The sequence below is a fragment of the Phyllostomus discolor genome, chromosome 7 (genome assembly GCF_004126475.2).
Source record: "Phyllostomus discolor isolate MPI-MPIP mPhyDis1 chromosome 7, mPhyDis1.pri.v3, whole genome shotgun sequence".
Taxonomy (NCBI): Eukaryota; Metazoa; Chordata; class Mammalia; order Chiroptera; family Phyllostomidae; genus Phyllostomus; species Phyllostomus discolor.
Genome location: NC_040909.2, coordinates 7,106,356 through 7,125,081, shown reverse-complemented (window position 1 = coordinate 7,125,081; position 18,726 = coordinate 7,106,356). Strand labels below are relative to the sequence as shown.

General features: G+C 56.0%; 1 protein-coding gene across 1 annotated transcript in view; it reads left to right on the top strand.

Annotated features, from left to right (window-relative positions):
- The window catches only part of LARS2 (leucyl-tRNA synthetase 2, mitochondrial), a 107,828-nt gene that overhangs the window by 70,186 nt on the left and 18,916 nt on the right, over window positions 1–18,726 (top strand). Inside the window, 5 exon segments of the mRNA XM_028518471.2 lie at window positions 242–346; window positions 2,465–2,580; window positions 3,906–4,189; window positions 7,793–7,891; window positions 10,123–10,260. Coding sequence (XP_028374272.1) covers window positions 242–346; window positions 2,465–2,580; window positions 3,906–4,189; window positions 7,793–7,891; window positions 10,123–10,260 — 742 coding nt within the window.

The window sequence follows — 18,726 nt, the reverse complement described above, 5'->3', positions numbered from 1 at the left end:
GGAAGTAAAAATGCCATTTTCACTTCTTTGTTTAGGCGCCTGGACGAACATTTTCGAGTGTTTGTTTAATTTTTTGATTTCCCACTGGCGTGAATTACCCAGTAAAGCCTTCACGGCACACACTCTTGAACTGTTAGCACAACACACGGGAGTTCAGATGCTCCTGATTCTCGCCTGTCTCCTCCGAGATCCGGGTGGCCCTGGCCGACCGCCGCCCACAAGCCTTTGCTCTTGTTTCCAGACTGCCGCACGCCCGTGACAGCTGTGAACATGCTCACCCAGCAGGAGGTCCCTGTCGTCATCTTGGCCAAAGCTGACTTCGAGGGCTCTCTGGACTCAAAAATAGGTGAGTGGCTACTGCAGCGAAACTGGGATAACATGTGTAGCAGGCTTGAAGTCAGAACACTGGCCCGGGCCGTCAGGGGGGAGAGCCGACTGTGGACTCCGTGGTCCGGTTTGCCCCTTTGTAAGAACGGGTGCCCCTTCATTGAATTGCCCCTGCTTACAAACTGCACTTGAAAACACCAAGTGTATGGCACCTTGCCAGTCGCTATGGAGAATAACAAAAGATGTCTGGCCCGTGGGTCTCACCCGAAGAGCTGGCTGGTGAGACTCCCTCCTACCTGTGATGCGGGGAGCAGTGCAGGCAGAGGGAAAACCCCATTTCAGGGCTCGGAACCCCGGCAGCTCCCGAGACGGGGGCCCCGTGCACCGGCCACCAACGAGGGCCGGGGTTCTGGCGAAGGCTTCTCAGAGGAGGCGGACTGGAGGGGTTCGAGAAGAGGGCTGTGGGGCAGCGGCACACCGACGATACATTTAGGGCTGTGCACTGGGCATCCTTGGCAGCCACACGCATCCGTGAGCGACCCCGGGGTCGGTGCCTGCCCGGGAGTCTGGGCAGGAACCCAGGACGGCAGCTTAGGAACAGCCTGTCCACGGTTTCTGCCCTCAAATTCCTTTCGGTGTTTTGCGTCACATTACTGACACAAATTGAGTGTCGTGAAGGGGAAAAAAAATGGATGTTTTAGGCGTGCTCGGGAAATCATTTTTCCTGTTGTCTTGGTTTCCTGCAGTTTTTCTGAGTTACTGCCTGCGGCTCTCTAGGAACGGGAACAAATCAAAGGGGAGGGAGGGAGAGAGTGGCAGGTTTGCCGTCCCCCCTCCCCCGCACGTCACCAACGCCACACAGTGTCCCAAGCCCAGGCGACCGCCGCCGTGGCCCAGAGCTTCCTCTGTGTGGCCAGACGAGGCTGTGTCATGAACCCAAGTGTGCGTGTCACCCCTCGTTACTCCGAGCCACACACTTTCGGAAGGTGGTGAATGACCCTTTTTTTTCCTTCTCGACCACGAACGCTGTACGGCTCGGTTTACTGCTTGTCCTCGGCCTGCAGCATCTTTTGGGGTCACTGGGAGCCTGTGTGGGCTCCCTTCACTGTCCTGGCAGTGGTCTCACCTGCTGCACCAGCCACGGGGCTTCCGTCTTGCCCAGGAGCCCCAGGGCCCAACGTGAAGCCCCCGCCCCCACCAAGGTCGGCCATCCCGACAGCTTGTTCCCAGGGGTCCAGCCTCGGCGTTTTCCATACTCCCCCTGAGCTCGGCCTCTCTCAGACGCCACACGGCGTGCGGCTCCCACGAGGACGTCAGCAGTCCTGGCCGCTGACCCTTCAGCAGGAGTTCCCCCCGCCACCCCCAGGGGCGAGGTGGCCACTGGGGGCATTTGGCATCTTTAGAGACCTTTTTGTTTGCCACAGCTGCCGGGGGCGGGGTGGGGGGAGCTGCTGGTGGAGGCCAGGGATGCTGCTCGAGCCCCACCCTGCAGAACCAAGCACCGAAAAACCTGTTTCTCCGAATCACCGAGGCCGGCCCAGCAGGCCCCGGCCGTCTCGGGATGAGTGATTTACTTAGCGCTCAACTCCATCTCCTGGAGGGCACGCGTGGGCGGAGAACAAATGTCTCTTCAGAATGCACTGCCGCCTCTGGGAGCAAAGTGCGGTCTGAGGACACCCAGTTGCCAGCCTCTGGCTTCCCGGCCGAGTGGATTTTTCCGGGTGCTGGGACACGCCGGAGGCGCCGGCCAGCTTCTAAGGAGAGGGGACTGTCCTGTGTCACTGAGGAGGCTGAGGAAGAGGCTGCCCCTTGAGACCTGTGCTTCCCTCTTTCAGTGACAAAAAGCACCCCAAAGCGTATGGGTTCAAATTGCAACTATTTTGAAAAAACAATAAGCAAAAGGAGAAAATGTAAGCGAGACCAAGACGGGTGTAACCGGTCGTGCTGGGGCGGTGGGTCTCTCCAGGCCTGTGCTCCTCTGTCCCGGGGGGCGTGACGTGCTCTCATAGCTTCCGTCCTGGACAGAGAAGAGGGCGTCCCCTGGGAGACACTAAAGCTCAGGGTCGGTGCTGGCGGTTCTGTTGTGATCTGGGCATTTTTGCAAAGGAGGTGTTTTGTGCTTCTTCCCCTTCCGTAGGAATCCCCAGCACCAGCCCAGAGGACGCCATCGTGGCCCAGAGGCTGGGCCTGCCCTACTCCGACGTCATCGAAACGGCGCCAGACGGCACGGAGAGGCTGAGCGGCTCTGCCGAGGTGGGTGCCCGTGGCCTGGGCGAGATTCGTGACCTCGACACAGGTCTCATGAGACATCGGCCTTTGGGGCAGATGACAGCCTGCCGTCTCCCTCGTCCCCACGCCCGACAGCCTCGCAGCCCCGTTTCTGAAGCTGCAACCCCAAAATAGCGTTCCCTTTCAAGATCTAGAAGTTTCTCAGCTCTCAGGAGAACCCGGGTCTAGAATACTGTGGTTATCACAGTAACTGAGCTTTATTTTGGGACGCCTCTGCTTGAGAGAGAGGACCTGTTCCAGGAACTCTCTTTCATCCCTGTGCTTCTGGAAGGTGCAGACAGTGATGATGCACGGGCAGGGGAGACTTTCAGGAGAGCCTGCGAGCATGTGCGCCAGGACGGAGATGCCCGAGGGAGGGCGGGACCCGGGAGATGCCCTCCCAGGGAGGAAGTGGGTCCCGCTGGAAGACTGTACTTCCCGGGACGCTGCAGGGCCTCGGTGAAAAGAGCTGCTTGTGGTAAACATAGCGGAGCTTTCTGATTCCTTAAGTCTCCTGACTGTGAGCTCCTTGGGGGCGGGCCCAGTGCCGGGGGCGGGCCCAGTGCCACGGGCAAGCCCCGCCCAGAGCACGTGGGTGGACCACCTTCTGTGAGCCGGTGCCCGGTGCCTGCCGTCCAGCTCAAACCTGGTTGTTAGGTTCCTTCTCAGAAAAGCATGGGGAATGGGGAGTAGGCAGGGGGTGGGCAGAGAGTCTCCCTTCCCTGCTGTTGGTGCTCTGCCCCGCTCGGCGTACAGTGGAAGGCGTCAGGCACCAGAGAGGGGTCTGGTCCTTCCAGCTGGGGCCCCACGTTCCTTCCTCTGCCTGACCTCTTCCCAGTTTTGGGGCAATATTGAACTTTCTTCTCCAGAAGTTTCCCCACTCCCAGCAGAGGCGCAGTCGTGAAAACTACACACCGTGCAGTTCTTCACTGGCAGCCACAGGCTGGGTTTGGTGGTCCCTGGGGCAGGCGGCGCTCGAGGTGCCCTGGAACCAGGGCCTCCCTGTCCACCGGACGGCCTGTGGAGCATTGCCTAGGGGCCCCGAACAGGTTTTCATCGCTTTTAAAATCAGAAGAAAAAGGGGCACTTTTAGGGTCAGAAATTATGTCCGTTGTTATTCAGCACAGTCATGAATTGTAATTTCCTGCATCACCTTCGGGAGGAGGGGCCACCGCGGAGGCCAAGGCTGGCAGGGCTCACGGGAGGCTGTGCCTAGGACCACGTGACCCCGCAGTGCCGGGCGGCATGCAGGCAGGGTGTGTGGGGGAGTTGTTCCTGTGTGGGGGCATCAGAATCTTCTTCCCTCTCAGTTCACAGGGATGCACCGGCGGGAAGCGTTCCTCGCCCTGACTCAGAAGGCCCGGAGGATGCGAGTGGGCGGCGACGTGACGAGCGACAGGCTGAAGGACTGGCTGATCTCCCGGCAGCGGTACTGGGGCACGCCGATCCCCATGGTGCACTGCCCGGCCTGCGGCCCCGTGCCCGTGCCCCTGGAGGACTTGCCCGTGACCTTGCCCAGCATCACCTCCTTCACGGGCCGGGGAGGCTCCCCGCTGGCCACGGCTTCGGAGTGGGTGAACTGCCCCTGCCCCAGGTGAGGCGCCGTGTCCCCGGCTGCGGCTGTGTCTGCGGCCCGGCCCCCTGCCGGGGTGTCAGACCCCCTTCTCCCTGGAGCCACCTCTGCGCCCCTTTTCTGGTGCTCCTGCCAGGCCGGAAAGAGCACTGCCAGTCTCTTGGGGCCTTTGAGAGGAGGTGCTGGAGTCGAGGGCCCAGCCACTGTGACGGGCACCCTCCTCCCCCCGCCCCGAGCTGGGGGAGCGGCCAGGTCACCTCGCCCCTTCCCCACAAGCACTGCTCCGGCTGATGAGAGAGCCACACGTTGTCACCGCAGCCGTCTGACGGACAGTCCGCTCCTTCACGGGGCCGTCCCAGGAGCTTCGTGGAGATGAGGGGAAGCGTTTTCTCCTCTCTGCCGTAGGGTTTTCGCTCCCGGTGACCGCGGTAACGGTGGACACTGCGTCACGAGGGGCAGAGTGGAGGCCGCCACGGCGAGCGTGCTCAGGGGTTCGTTCTTCGGTGCATTTGCAACAGGCCAGACCGTTGGGGTTTTCTCTAAAGATTTTATTTATTTTTTTAGAGAGGGGAAGGGAGGGAGAAAGAGAGGGGGAGGACCATCAACATGTGGTCTCCTCTCACACATCCCCTGGCAACTGGGGACCTGGCCCACAACCCACGCATGCGCCCTGACTAGGAATCGAACCAGCGACCCTTCGGTTTGCAGGCCGGCACTCGATCCGCCACTGAGCCACACCAGCCAGGGCAACAGGCCAGAGAGTTGACGGAAAAACATAATCCCACTTTGCAAATGTAGTTTTCATGATGCCTCACCAGCTGACTACGTAAACACTGACCGGTCCCAAGCTCCAGTATTCGCCGTCGTCCTCCTGTGGAAAAGCCGTTTTTCTCTGCTGTATAGATCCCGATGAGGGTGCTTGGAAATAGTTTCTTCCCCTGCCAGTACGGAGGGGGGTTTGCGGTTGGTGATTAGGCAGTGCCCATCTCCCTCAGCCTGGTGAGCCACACAGCAGTGGGTGCCAGTCCCGGCCGGGCCCGTCCGGCTGGGTGGCCTTGGGGAGGCTCCTTGACTTCTTTGAGCTCTGGTTTCTGAAACGGTCCCCACCCCACCCCCCACCCCCGCCAAGGGCTGCTCAGAAGACTCCACTGAGTCCTGCACAGAGGCTCCTGCGGTCAGTGATCCCCAGTGAGACACCGTCCTCCCACCCCGCCTGGCTGGCAGCCCTCCCTGGCCCTCACCCAGGTGGTCTTGAGGGTGGAGCTGGGGCTTGGAGGCAGGGACAGAGGAAGCTCTGGACCATTTTTGGATAGAAACATGGGCCCTGGAGGGAAATAACACCGCCTCTTTGTTGATATGCAGTAACACAGGGCTCTTCTGCCCGGATGCAGGTCTTGAGGTCCTGTTCCCAGCTGGCAGGCAGGCAGGCCTCCTCGTGGGAGCAAGGTTTCCTACGCCGGCTGCGGGTTCCCGGAGGGCAGGGCCCAGCCTTGGTGTTGGTCAGGGCGCCCTGGGCGGTTCCACTGAGCAGCCGGGGCTGAGAGCCCCCGGGCCAGCGTGGCCCAGCAGGCAGCGCCGTGGCGAGGACCGCAGGCACCAGGGCCCAACAGGTGTGGGTCCCCTACCCTGGAACTCCCAAGACCTTGGGCAGATTTCTTGACCTCTGAACCCGAGTTACTCATCCGCAGAATGGGGTCCTGAGTGGGATCCACCTTGGAACCCCTGGGGGCCCTGGGGGTTAATGAGGTCACGCCTGTGAAGCGAGATCCGTGCCTGCTCCCAGGGTGGGTATCGCCGCCGCTGGAGCCAGTAGTGGTACTCAGGTCGCCGTCTCCATCATCCGTCCCCCACACTGGCGAATCACCTCTTCCGTAGCGGCCAGCGTTAGAGTCAGCAGCACAGCGCGCTGCTTGTCTGTCTGTCCAGCAGGACCATTCAGAATGCCCTCCAAATGGAGAGACCTGGCATTCATTTAGGGCCGCACGGTTGAGACCGGTGTGTTAGGGCAGCGCCGGGGCCGGAAACGGGGCTTCCTGGAGGGCGTCTCTGATAGGCTCCTACCCCCGGGGACCACCACTGTTCTCCAGGGGAGCCCCCTGGCTGACGTGCAGGGGGTTCTGGGGAGTCCCGGAGCCCACCCCCTCATATCTGGGGCTGCTGTGTCCGCTTAGCCACCACGCCCACATGCTGAGTGGGAGGAGGGGGGCGGCTCTGTCCTTCCTGGTGGTTGTGAAGCACGTGTGAACCGCCTCGAAGGTGTGAGATGGAAGTGCAGCTCTTCCTTTACTGAAAAATTAAAACCAGACTTGAGCCCTTGCATGCCAAGTGAGCAGAAGATTCACCGCTTCTTGGGGCTCCTCGTGCCCCTCCTCATCCTTCTAGAACCTCTGAGAACTCACTGCCCACGGCAGTATTTGGGGGGAGGGTTGGTCCCGCCTCCGTGTGTCTGAAGGGAGAACCTGGAGTCGGAGCTGTGTCCTGCTGTGTGGCTTCTCGCCGCCACTCAGCCCGTCTGCTGCTGGCCCAGGCCTGGCGGGGCCCTCCTGGGAGCTGAGCCCCCTCCTCGGCTCGGCTTGACGGAGGGCACCCTCTCTTGGGACCCTAGAAGTTGCGGCTTTGGGCACCCGGCTCTGTCACTCCCCAGGCCCACCGCCCCAGGAACGTGCTTCACAGCCTGTGAGGGTCACGGGCAAGTCCTCCAGGGGCACAGGCACAGGGCCACAGGCTGTCAGGCTCTGGTGGCACGGTAACCGAGTGTCGTCCCTCCCCACCCCCCACCGCATGGCGCTCACTAGGGTGTGGATCGCTGGCTCTGCTCAGCCCTTCCCACACCAGGCTCTCCGTTGGCTTTCCTGACCGGGAGGCCTGCCTTGGCCCTTCTGTTAGGGGCCTGCGTGTAGGCAGCGCACGTTGGTAGGTGTGTGCTGAATAGCCCTCTGGTGGGGGCTTCCAGTTTGCAGTGTCGCCGACTTCTGCAGCATGTGCACCCCCACCCAGGGCTGATTTTAGGGTACCTCCTCGGCACCACTTGTCACGGAGCAGGGAGGCGGGGCTCCTGGTTGATTCCCGCGAGGTGGGAGGAGTCGGCCACAGCACACTCTGCCCTCGGGCTTCAAGGGTGATTTGTCTTCTCGGGTCACCCCAGTGGGTTTCTGCACCCCGTCCCCTGGAGCAGAGATGTTTTTTAAAAGTTTGTTTTTCAGTACAGCATCTGGCTACATCTGATTTTCAACTTTTCTTCATACATTGATTTGCCTCTTAAGCGTCATAAAGTAAGCATTGGCTGAAGGCAGTCTTGATGCGCCTGAAATAGAAGTTGACGCGCAAAAAAGACACTTGTCTTATTTCAGGCTGTTCGGTTTTCTACCAGGTTAAATTTGGAGAAGTGGAGAGTGAGGCTTGTAATTGTTCAAGGTTGAAACTTTTGTCTTGTGGATTTCTTTAAAGCATCGTGTAGGAGACGAGACAAAAGAGAGAGCTTTCTCCACGTGGTCTTTTCCAGACGCGGCACTGTTCTTATGACATTTCAGATGCCTCCTAATTACCATAGCTTTCTCAAGAGCTGGTGGAAAACTGCATTAATATTTAAAAGAAACCAATTGATGAGCTCCATTTATTTCTTAGGTGCCGGGGAGCGGCCAAGAGAGAGACAGACACGATGGATACCTTTGTGGACTCTGCCTGGTACTACTTCAGATACACCGACCCTCACAACCTGCACAGGTAGGGAGTGAGGGCGGGCGGGCCCTGCCTGGCTCTGCAGGTGTGCGTCCGTCCGGGTCTTCCGAGGAGCACACACCGTCGTGGAATCGGCTGTGCGAGAGGCTTATGGGGGAAGTGCCCACACACAGTTAGGGTGAAGGGTGAGGAGCAGGGGTCGGCAGGGAGCACCTCACACCATGATGCGGTCCGGCACCGGGGAAGGAGCCCGGGAAGGACGGGGGCCGGGCAGGAAAGAGCCGCAGACCACCACCGTGCGGCTCTGAGAAAGCCTCCGCCAGGCCGACAGGAAGCCCCGGGCAGGGCTGGCCGGTCCGGAGGCCCAGGTTAGGCAGAGGTGGTGCTGCCCCGCCCCGCTCCCTGCCCCGCCCCCTCTGGGACAGTGTGGGCTTCCAGATGGAGCTGCCGGGACATGGGCCCCTTGAAGCAGATCTCGTAAAGGGAGCGTGTTGTTAGATGATTGAGTTCGGATCTTCACGGCCAAGAAAGCCGCCAGGACGAGAAAGATAAAACTCGGGAAGAGGAGGAGGTGCTGTAGCCACATCCCCGGCCCCGCATTGGCCCGAGTTGGGGCATTTCTGAAGATCTAATGTTACTTACCTGAAATTAATGATGTAACTACACAGGGAGGGTTTCTGAGAGCTATAAAACGTCACCTCTTCTCATGCAGTCCACAGTTAACATCTAAAACTGATAATCAACAGAGAGTCTACACATGTCTCTAGTGATTGCCAGCAGGAACCCCGAGGGCCAAGGGCGGGCTGGGGGAGGGGTCAGCGGGGGAAGGAGCCAGAGACCACCGTTCTGAGCGGTGCGCCTTTCGGTGCCCTTTGGTTTTCAGCGGTGTGCGCGTGTTTCCTTGAGAGGGAAAACAGGTAGACAAAGGAGAGAGGGCAGGAGGCAGGTAGGCAGAGAGAGAGCGAGAACAGAACTGTTGCAGAGCACAGGAAACACTGCAAAAATATTCCTGCGTTCAGAGGCCTTGCCAGCCTGCTCCTGCCTGTGGGAGAACAATTATTCCGAAACCCCGCAGCCCACGTATAAAAACGTGCTGTTTTCCTTCTTTGACTGTAGAATCACATACTTCCCTATCTTGGCATCTCAGCCCCCCAGTTTGTGCCAGACCTGTTTTGGGGCTGTGGCCCAGCTGTGACTTCCTTTTGTTTTCTGGCACCTGGGTTAGCAGTTGGATTTCTCTGGGGAGCCATTGTCCACAAAGGGAGAAGAAAGGTTTTATGTTCACTGGCATGCTGGCAGGGGGACTAGAAGGAGGAGAGGTGATTGGACTGCAGGGAGATGCCAGCACGCGCTGCTTGGACTGGACAGGCTCGCCTGCGGAGCAACAGGCTCTTGCTTCAGCTGGAGCTGGAGCTGAAGGGGTGGGGCAGGGAGCACTCTCGGGTGTTTGTGAAACCGAGGAGCACAGACCCATCGGCTGGCCTCCAGGGAGACACTCCCTGGGAAACGGAGAGGTCCGGCCCCAGCCAGCCCTGCCCCGGCTCACAGGCGCGCGCACACCTCTGCACGCTCACAGACACACGCCTCCAGGGGTCCCAGCCAGCAAACAGAGGGAACTGGTGTTTCCTCTGCTCCCAGCATCCAAGCGCCTGGACGGAGTATGAGCACACCTTACTTTGGGGGTCTCTGTGGACTAAATCCGTATTACATGAGAGAGAGTTTTGGGGCTCTTTTCTGACAGTGACCCTAAATTTGCTCACTGCATTCGGGAGCCATATACAAGCTCTTGCCGACTGTCTGCATTTTAAAAATAAGATTGAATTTCTGTTTTAAAATGAACGTGTAGTAGCTACATGGTAGTTGCCATTACAAATGATACATTGCCCCCTATTGGTAAGAACTTGAAATCTCGATTTTCTATCATAATAAAAATTAAAATAAATCTAGATATTCAGATATGCATCGTACAGAAGAAATAGCTTTTTTTCCCACTGGTATATTTTCTTCTCATCCTCATTTGATACAAAAATTGCATTCATTAAACTATGTCAGGAATAGCTTCTGAAACAGGTTTTATAAATTTTATAAATTAACACTGAGCCGGTTTTTTTTCCTCCTTTGCTATAGAAGGATTTTCTCGTATTATATTTTACAGAGGCACCCCCTGCTTTTCCCTGACATGATTTATTCCAGGGCATTTGCGCATCACAGTCTGTCTCATTCGCGCCATTGCGGCAGAGCAGGCTTTTAGAAAACCCCCGTTCCTCTTCCCCCAGGCCCTTCAGCGCCGCGCTGGCCGACTACTGGATGCCCGTGGATCTGTACATCGGCGGGAAAGAGCACGCCGTCATGCACTTGTTCTACGCGAGGTTCTTGAGCCATTTCTGCCACGATCAAAAAATGGTCAAACACAGGTGAGCAGGGGGCCTGCGCCGCGAGTGAGTTCAGCACCACGAACAGCAGCTGAAGGCGGGTGTCCGTCTTCTGAAGCCGGGTCAATGTCTGCGGCAGATGAATTCTGTTTTTCCGGTATGCTTTAGAGGTCACGGTCAGCCTCCGCCACTGGAAGTGCATTTCCGTGGCCTAATTGGTTCTGGCAGATGGTGTCACCTCTTCGCACTGAGTCTTGCCTTCTGCCTTTCCCCGTTTAACCGAGTTATGTAATTGAGGTTTTTTACTTGAGAGGCAGCGAAGAGCAGTTTATAGTGTTACACTGCAGCTTTTTGTAGCTTCTCGTGTGAGGCCGTGTTTATCTTCTGGTGCCTTACTGTAAGCCCTATTTCTAAGCTCGACTGAATGCCATCTCGATATGTCACTCTGAGAAAGGTACACACAGTGGATTGGAAGCTAGGGAATCACCTTGCAAATCCATTGATAAGTCCCTTTCCTGTCGGTCTGTGGCCTGGCCTCCATTGCGTTCAGAAGGACCTGTGTGCTCTTTTTCCCGTGAAGCACATCGTCTACAAAAAAGGTGTATTTACTGTGTTATATGACTTAAAGCCTGAAGTGAAATTCCATGCAACCACTTCTCGGTTTAGGACCCAGGGCATCACAGGTTCCCAGGAGCGCCAGGCACCCCTCCCCCAGCCCTGTCGTCCCTCCTCCTGCTCCACCGCCCCTCCCCCAGCAAACCCTTCTCCTCGATCTTGCATTACTCTGCCACTTTTCTCTCTCAGTGCATCACCTCTGTGTGTATTTTTCGACAGTACGTGTTGTTTCGTTTTCCTGTGTTTCAACTTTGCATAAACAGAACCCGATTTCATGTATCTTGGTTGCATTTCTCACGCAGCATTTTTGGTATTCATCCGCGTTGCTGCGTGGACTTGTTTCATTCCTGCCGCCCGGTGGGTGGGGTTCTCACGCAGGGCTCGGTTTGTGGTCGCTGGACAGCTTTGCGTGGTCACGAACCGAACTGCACGTTCTCGCCCGCCCCCTGACCCCCGCATCAGCGGTTCCCTGGAACCGCAGAGTTGTGGGGTGTGCAGGGTTCGCCCTGACCCAGGGACACCAGATCCCTCCGAACCAGCAGCGGGTTAACCCCACCCTACCGCCAGCAGAGCTGAGGGCCCCTCGAGCTCTAAGTCCCCCTCGTTACCGTGGCTTCACGTTTGGACGGAGGGGCGGTTGCACTATGAGCCCCGCTCTGAGTCGTAGTTGAGTTGAAACCCTGCCGGCTCGAGGAAGTTGGGCGTGTTGTCGCTGCGTGTTCGCACCTCTGCGTGTCCTCCCCTGTCAGACCCCGTACCCACCCTGTCCCTGCTGCTTCTGGGCTGTCTTCTCTTGACCGCGGGGATCCTTCAGTTGTTCTGGATGCTACTGCTTTCTCAGCAGTGCGTATCGCAAGTACTTTTCCCAGCTCTTAGCTTGTCGTATTTTCATGACATCTGCTGGTGAACAAAAAGTCTTAATTTAATGCCGTCAATTTTAATAATCTTTTGTTGCTTTTCGAGTCTCAACACCATCCATGGCCGCTCTGGTTGGTAGTGCCCTCTCTCATAGATCAGGTTTCCATACCTAGTCTAGGGCCTGTGTGTAGGGTCTTTATCCATTCATGGGTCCGTTTGCTTTTCCCCTGCTAGTTGTTTCCTGGCTTCAGGTTCACTCGACAAGTCTCAGTATTCGGGGAGGGAAGTCTTCCCGCTTGGTTCTCTTCCTCTAGGAGTATCTCCGTGAGGGCTGGACCTTTATCCTTCCGTGCAAGTTCCAGACTCGGCTGGTCAGCGTCCAGGACAGTGTCCAGTGGGAATGCACTTGGGATTGCTGCTCTCTTCTCCCCCCCCTTCCTCCCTGCGTCTCCGACCTTAGCATCTGAAGCCATACCCCCTTTCATCTGAAACATGTGCTTTAGCGTATTTCTCATGTTCTCTAGTGAAGGTGCACCTATTAGTACTTATTTGTGAATTTGCCAACTCGGTGACACTTTTAAAACGTGTGTGTTTGTGTTAAATTTTCTCTGGGATTTTTTTTTCATACATTTTCATCAGGACAGTAAACCAGACTCCCTTGTCTGCGGTTACTGCCAGGAGCATAATTCCTGGGATGTTTTTTGAGTTGCTGTTGTGTTTTGTTTTTTCTTTTTAATACAACATCCTTTAGGATATTTTTTAATTGCAGAGAAAAGGGAGAGAATATCTGATTATCTCCCTGCCTAGATAACCCTAACAATAAAAACTAAAATAATAGAACAGTAATACATGTGTGCTGGCTGCTGTGGCTCAGTGCACTGAGCGCCGGCCTGCGAACCAAAGGGTCCCCAGTTTGATTCCCAGTCTAGGACACATGCCTAGGTTGCAGGCCAGGTCCCCAGTATGGGGCGTTCGAGAGGCAACCACACATTGATGTTTCCCTCTGTCTCTTTCTCCCTCCCTTCCCCTTTCTCTAAAAATAAACAAATACAATCTTCATTAAAAAGTACATGTATAAGATTAAGATTTTTAGCTGCACAGAAAGGAACATTAAAATCTCCCTCCCTGCACCCCACTCTCCACACTCCTCCTCAACCTGCTCACAGTTTCTTGCGATTTCTTCCAGGAAAATGTTTTGCATGTCTCTGTGTTTCTGTCGACGCATTCATTTTCAAATGTTGCATATATTGCCTATGTCTGTTGCTTTTTTTTTGATGCAATAATATATCTTGGTGATCTTTCCACATCAGCACATAAAAATCTTTTATTCTTTTGAGTTTATTCACAGTATTCCATCACGTGGATATGCCATAATTTATCTAAGCAGTCATCTGTATTTTTTAATTACTCTTACAAAAAATGAAAAAGTCCAGTGACTCTCTATCTGTATTCTTGGCAGGTGTTTGGAGTCATACCTGTAGGTTCTAGTCCTAACGCTGCAGAGTGCTGGGTCAGAGGATTTGTGTTTTTAATTTGTGATCGATAAAAAATAGATGGGAGTCCATGCAAACCTCCGGCGTGCACAGACCTCCAGTTTCCCTCAAAAGCAGCACGTCGAGAGCTCAGACCCGCTCCCCCACTCTGTCTGCACGCACGGATTGAAAAATCTACTTACAGAAAAGTAATTCAGCATATAAATTAAATACTTAAAATCATTTTCTCCTCATTAGCCCCAGAGAGCTTCATGTGTAAAAAATAAACTGATTGGCGTCAGGACACTAAACGCATTAGCGGTGCTAATCCTCGCTGATAGATTAGTTCAACTGTCCTACCCGGGGCTCCTGAATCTGCGATCCTGCCTCGCGCTTCCCGCCCCTCCCTCCGTGGGAATGTCTTCCCCTCCCTAGATCCCAACGGCCTGGAAATCGCCTCCCGTGCCTGTCACAGTCTGCTGGGTGCTGTACAGCTCCATGAGTGTTAAGTAAATGGAGTTTAACCCCTTGATAGAAACCCACAAAAGTTTATGTCCTTGAAAGACAAGGTTCTGTTGGGGATGGGAAGAATCAGGCAGAGGTTAAGTGCAAAGACCAAATAGGACATCAGAAGCGTGTCTTGCTCACGTGGGTCTAGAGACAAAGACCCAGAGTGGTTTCCGGCTCCTCCACCAGGGGGCGCATTGCTCCAGGTGGCGAACAGTTCTTCGCAGAAGTGACAAATGAATCAAGAATTCATTCAGTGGCTCTTTTCAGGTATAGGACAGGGCCTGGCTGCTTTTATGACGTCTCTGCAGTGGTTTAAACATATATTTGAGGAGAAAAACAAGGGTTGCAGCATTCCGATATCATCTGAAAATACGGTTTGGGGTATGACTTTGTTCTGTTCAGATGAAGTTCTAATGCGTTTTACCATCACCTTTAAGGGATGGCCATGTGGTGTAAATTGAAATCTATCTATGCAGTATTTGTTGTTTTTTCAAATTCTTTAAAAGAGAAGATTCTTTTCATACTCCCACCCTGAATAAAAGAGAGAGATTCATTCCAAACGCTCAGAAGTCCGGCCCTTTTGAAGAAGGAGCAGAAAGGCCCCTTTACCCATGGCTGTCGGACCGCTCCTGCCAAACACACAGGGCCGCGGGCCCCTGGAGACGGTCTCTGGGCACCAGGCCTTCCTCAGCGACGTTTGCCGAGCCCGTGGGCCACACTGCCATGAGGATCACCCACTTCCCGTGATGAGTGATGCAGACTGCTTGGGTCGAGTTTTGACCAAGCTGTCCTAGGAGGAAGGACGGAGCCTGTCAGCCACATACGCCTTTCTCTTTGCGTATTAGCTATTTTTTTTTTGAAATGCGTATAAATCAGAATGTCATGTCTACCTCTGCGTTCCTTCAGGGTAGCACCATCGTTTCCGGAGGGGGTCTCAGGCGAACGAGCCTTCTCGCCCCCTTTGTGAGAAACGCTGGAAACACGGGGATCCTGTTGGGTTTTGCTGTCGCTCTTTAATACGACTCGGGGAGACACAAAATCCGTGCACTGACATTCTCCCAGCAGTCAGCGAAGAGCAGCAGCGTCAGAAGCAGCTGCGGCACTGTTCACAGCCGCCTGCTGACCCTGGGGGGCCCAGCAGGCCCTGGTGCTCTGATCCCGCCGGAAACGGAGCCCCTGGGAGAAGGGACAGGAAGGGCATAGATGAGAGGCTTTGCTTGGGTCTCACTGTACTAATAAGGTCTCTCCTTCTGTGCTGTGGGCTGGCTGCCAGGGAATAGGAACAGAGGTATTTTAAGAATGAGCCGTTGCTTAATACTTGGAGACTGGCTAATGATGTAAATATGATGGCCCTAGACACAGGGCGAGGAAGAGGAGGAGGTGCGCTTGGTTGGGAGAGTCCAAGCTAGCAACTGTTTTCAGAGACCCAAGGCCTCCTGCTTCGTCTTCTCCACATCTTCCCAGGACCCACCCAGCCAGGTCAGAGAGTGGGCAGCAGGCTCTTGGGGCTTCACGAGTGGGTCCGTGTCGTCCCCAGTGACTGGTTAGGCCTCTGATGAGTCCCGACATTCCTGTAGCCGCCTCTCGGTTAGCATGCTCCTTGTGTGCAGCGATTTCCGTACAGGTGCTTAAAGTAGCCTATCGGTCTGTGTTCTAGAATTCCTTGTTTATGCCATTAGCTACCCCCCTCACCCACCCTGCCTCTCAGTGTCTTCCTCCTTTCCCTCCCTCCCCCCCCTCCATCTGTCCTTCCCTTCTTTCCTTTCTCAGTGGGACAAAGGCGGCCCTCCACGACCAGCAGGTATGAATCAGAATTGCTGAATTAGTCCAGTCCCAGCGATCAAGGGAACTCTGGAGATCCATCACTCTGCCTGCCTGTAGCCGTGCTGCAGTGCAAGTGGCGTGACCCGCCGCCGGCGCTGGCGTTAAAGGAGCCGGGAGAAAGCACAGGTGTCTCTTCACAAAATGACACCGTCTAGGGCCATCCTCAGGGCAGATGACGCCCCCACTCTGGATGGCCCCCGAGTCAGGAGGGGCATGTCGCCGGTTTGGACTTGCAGGTTTCCGCTTTGTTTTAAAGCCCCCTGCTATACACAGCCACTGGAGTGGATGAATAACCCGGTTGCTTTTATGAGTTTTCCAGGTATCATTTGTTTAATGAATGAATGAATAATCAGATGAGAAATAGGTTACACCAGTGGTGCATCTTGGTAATGAACTTGGCAATGTGGTGTGATCTCCGCTGCAGTAGCATTGGGTTCCGAGTCCAGCAGGGCCCTCGACGTCCCCTTGACCCTCACTCCCCTGCACCACGTCCTCTGAATCACACTTGGTGCCTCTTTGAGGTGTTGACGATTATTTATGAACACGCCGTGGGCCGCCCATTTTACGTGAGCTCTGTGATTAATAGCAGACTGCTCTGCACCCGGTTGTTCAGATGTGTGTTGAATAAATAAACACGTGTGGCTCCTGGCTTAGAGCTAAACTGTATGTGATGGTGGCGGGGGGCGGGGGGGGATGTGGCTGGCTTCAGCCAAGAAAATGAGAACCAGATCCACACAGCCCAGGGGGGCACCCCCTGGGGCCCTGAAGAGTGGGGGTGGGGATCGCTGGGGAGTGAGCAGGATTCCAGGTGCTGGGAAGCCCCTCCTGCCCCCCCTTAAATTCCGGGCAGACTCACCTGGGCTTCTCCCCCACTCATTCCCTTGCTCCTCTGCCCCTCCTGCGAGCCTGAAGCGGAGGAGTTTGAGACCTTCGAGTGCACCTCTCCCTGCAGAAGCTCATGGCCCCAACTCCCGTTGCACCCCACATCCACCTGTCACTTGCCTCTTTCTTCCTTTGTCCCTTGTCCCCCTCCACATTGTCCCCACCTCTGCTCGGCACCAGGTTTGTTTATTTGTTCACGAGAATGAGCGTGATTTAGTTCAAGCCAATGAATGTTTACTGAGGATCCCCTGTGAACCCGGCCCTGGGAGGGGTCTTCCAGGGTATTCCTCCTCTTACTCCCCCCTCACAGGAGGAGGACAGCCAGGGAAGCCACTCACCTGCACGCATGGCGGCTCTTAGTGTCTGCAGAGACGCACGCACAGGGGCCACACCGGAAAGAGCAGCTCAGTTCTGGGCAGGCGGGTCCGAGCCGCCTTCCCCGTGGAGGTGGCCTTCGAGTCAAGCCAGGAAGGCGTCGTGTTGGGAGCACTTCAGGGAACAGTGTGAGGGGGGACCTGGAAGCACGTAGAGGCGACATGTGGAAAGAGCGGAGCGTGTGACAGGGAGGGAGGGGAAGTCCCCGGTGGCCAAGCTGGGGCATGGGGACTTGACTGGGAAGGAGGTGATCTTCAGATGTGACTGGATTGTCCTTTCCTCCCTCTCGGCTCTGAGGGTGCTGGGGCGCTGGTCTGGTCCAGTGAGAGCCGACGGGCCTGTTTCCCCAGGGCGGAGGGCGCCCTGCCCACCAGACGTCCCCCAGCCTGGCTCCGCCCAGACACAGTAGGTGCTCAGTAAACTCCTGTTGAAATTTTTTTTAAATGATACATTTCACATAGTGGCTACACTAGGAAGAATTCAAGGCTTCATCTGAGTCAGCCAGGAAGAGCCGCCAGGCAGGACCCGTGATGTCCTGGAGGTGGGAGGCTGGGGCACCTGGGCAGTCCCGCCATCCCTGCTGTGGGTGACGCTGTCCAGGTGGCCCTGCAGGGGGTGCCGCAGCCCTGGGAGACGAGGGCCCAGCGGGCTTCGGCTGGCAGCTGGGTCACTGTGTTTCAGAAACAGGTGCACTGCCTGTTCTGGGGACAGGCTCCAGTGTGGACACGCCCCTGAGGTGCCTCACTCTCGGAGGGTCAGAGGTGGTTCTGAAGCAGGTTCTGAAGTGGCTCTGGTGTCAGCAACCAGGCTGGTGGCACTCACGGTGGTGCCCCTGGAGGGAGTCTGGGGGCCTCCAGGAATGTTTGGTCACATTCCGGTCATTGACCTGGGTGCTGGTCACACCAGTGTGCTCATGCTGTGAAGATCCATCGTGTTTTACCCCTGGGGTTGATACAATTTTCCGTGTGTGTGCGCTGAACTTTATTTAAAAGTTGAGGAGCACAGCCTTAGGCGGCCTGGCCTGAGCTGGGCTCTGACGCTGGCAGGCTGCAATTCCGTCCGTTCCCGGGAGGTGGCGGCGTTGTGCCGCCTGATAAACAAGAACAGAGCACACGGTTCCCGTCTCTTTCTTTTGCCCACCCTTCCTGAGGACTTAAAACGACTGATTTTGGTTTATCTTTGACAACTGGATTGTTCCCACCCTCCTTCCATCCCAAAGACATCTTTTTAAAAAACTTCTCTTAAGAGTGACCAGAGCCATGGACTCCCAGTGAGGGCCGAGTGGAAGGACCTTCGAAAGTGGCGCAGGAACCTAGAGCCTAAGGCAGTAGCGAGCGCCTCCTCCCGGCTCTGGGACCAGGGGGCGGGGCGGGGCGGTCTGCAGTCTCGGTCGTTCGCCTTAGGCAGCAGCAGGTAGTGCATCACGTGCTCACAACAGATCTTAAAACACGAGGGCCAGGAGCCCTTTTTCTGTTCAAACCTCACCTCTTTCCTGCTCAATCTTTGTTCCCCTCCACCAGCCCCCACACCCCCACATCCACGAGAAAGTTTCCTTGAAATCATCTCTGTCCACGCAGCCGGTCCAGAGGCCTGGGTAACGGCTCATCAGATGGCCTTGTGCCAGATGAGAGCCTGTGAATGGACAGCATCGCCCCCACCTGCGACACTACAGCTGCGCCTGGGGGCTGCCTGGCCTCCCGGAAGCTAGTGGTTTCCGAACCTCTGTAAGTGAACTCGACGCCCCTCCGGGTTTGCACGCGGAAAGGGGCATCAGGCTGCTGGGGATGTGCGTGGAGAATGTCACGTGGCCCCCCGAGTGTGTCTTCATGAATGTGACACGGACCCGTGTTAGCGGCCGATGCCGCCGCACGCCACACTTTGAGTCTGGGGTAGCTCTTGCTCACCTTTGAGAATCAGGTGGACCCCCCAGAGTAAAGCACTTCCGGTCTGCAACTAAGTGATTCCGTAGGAG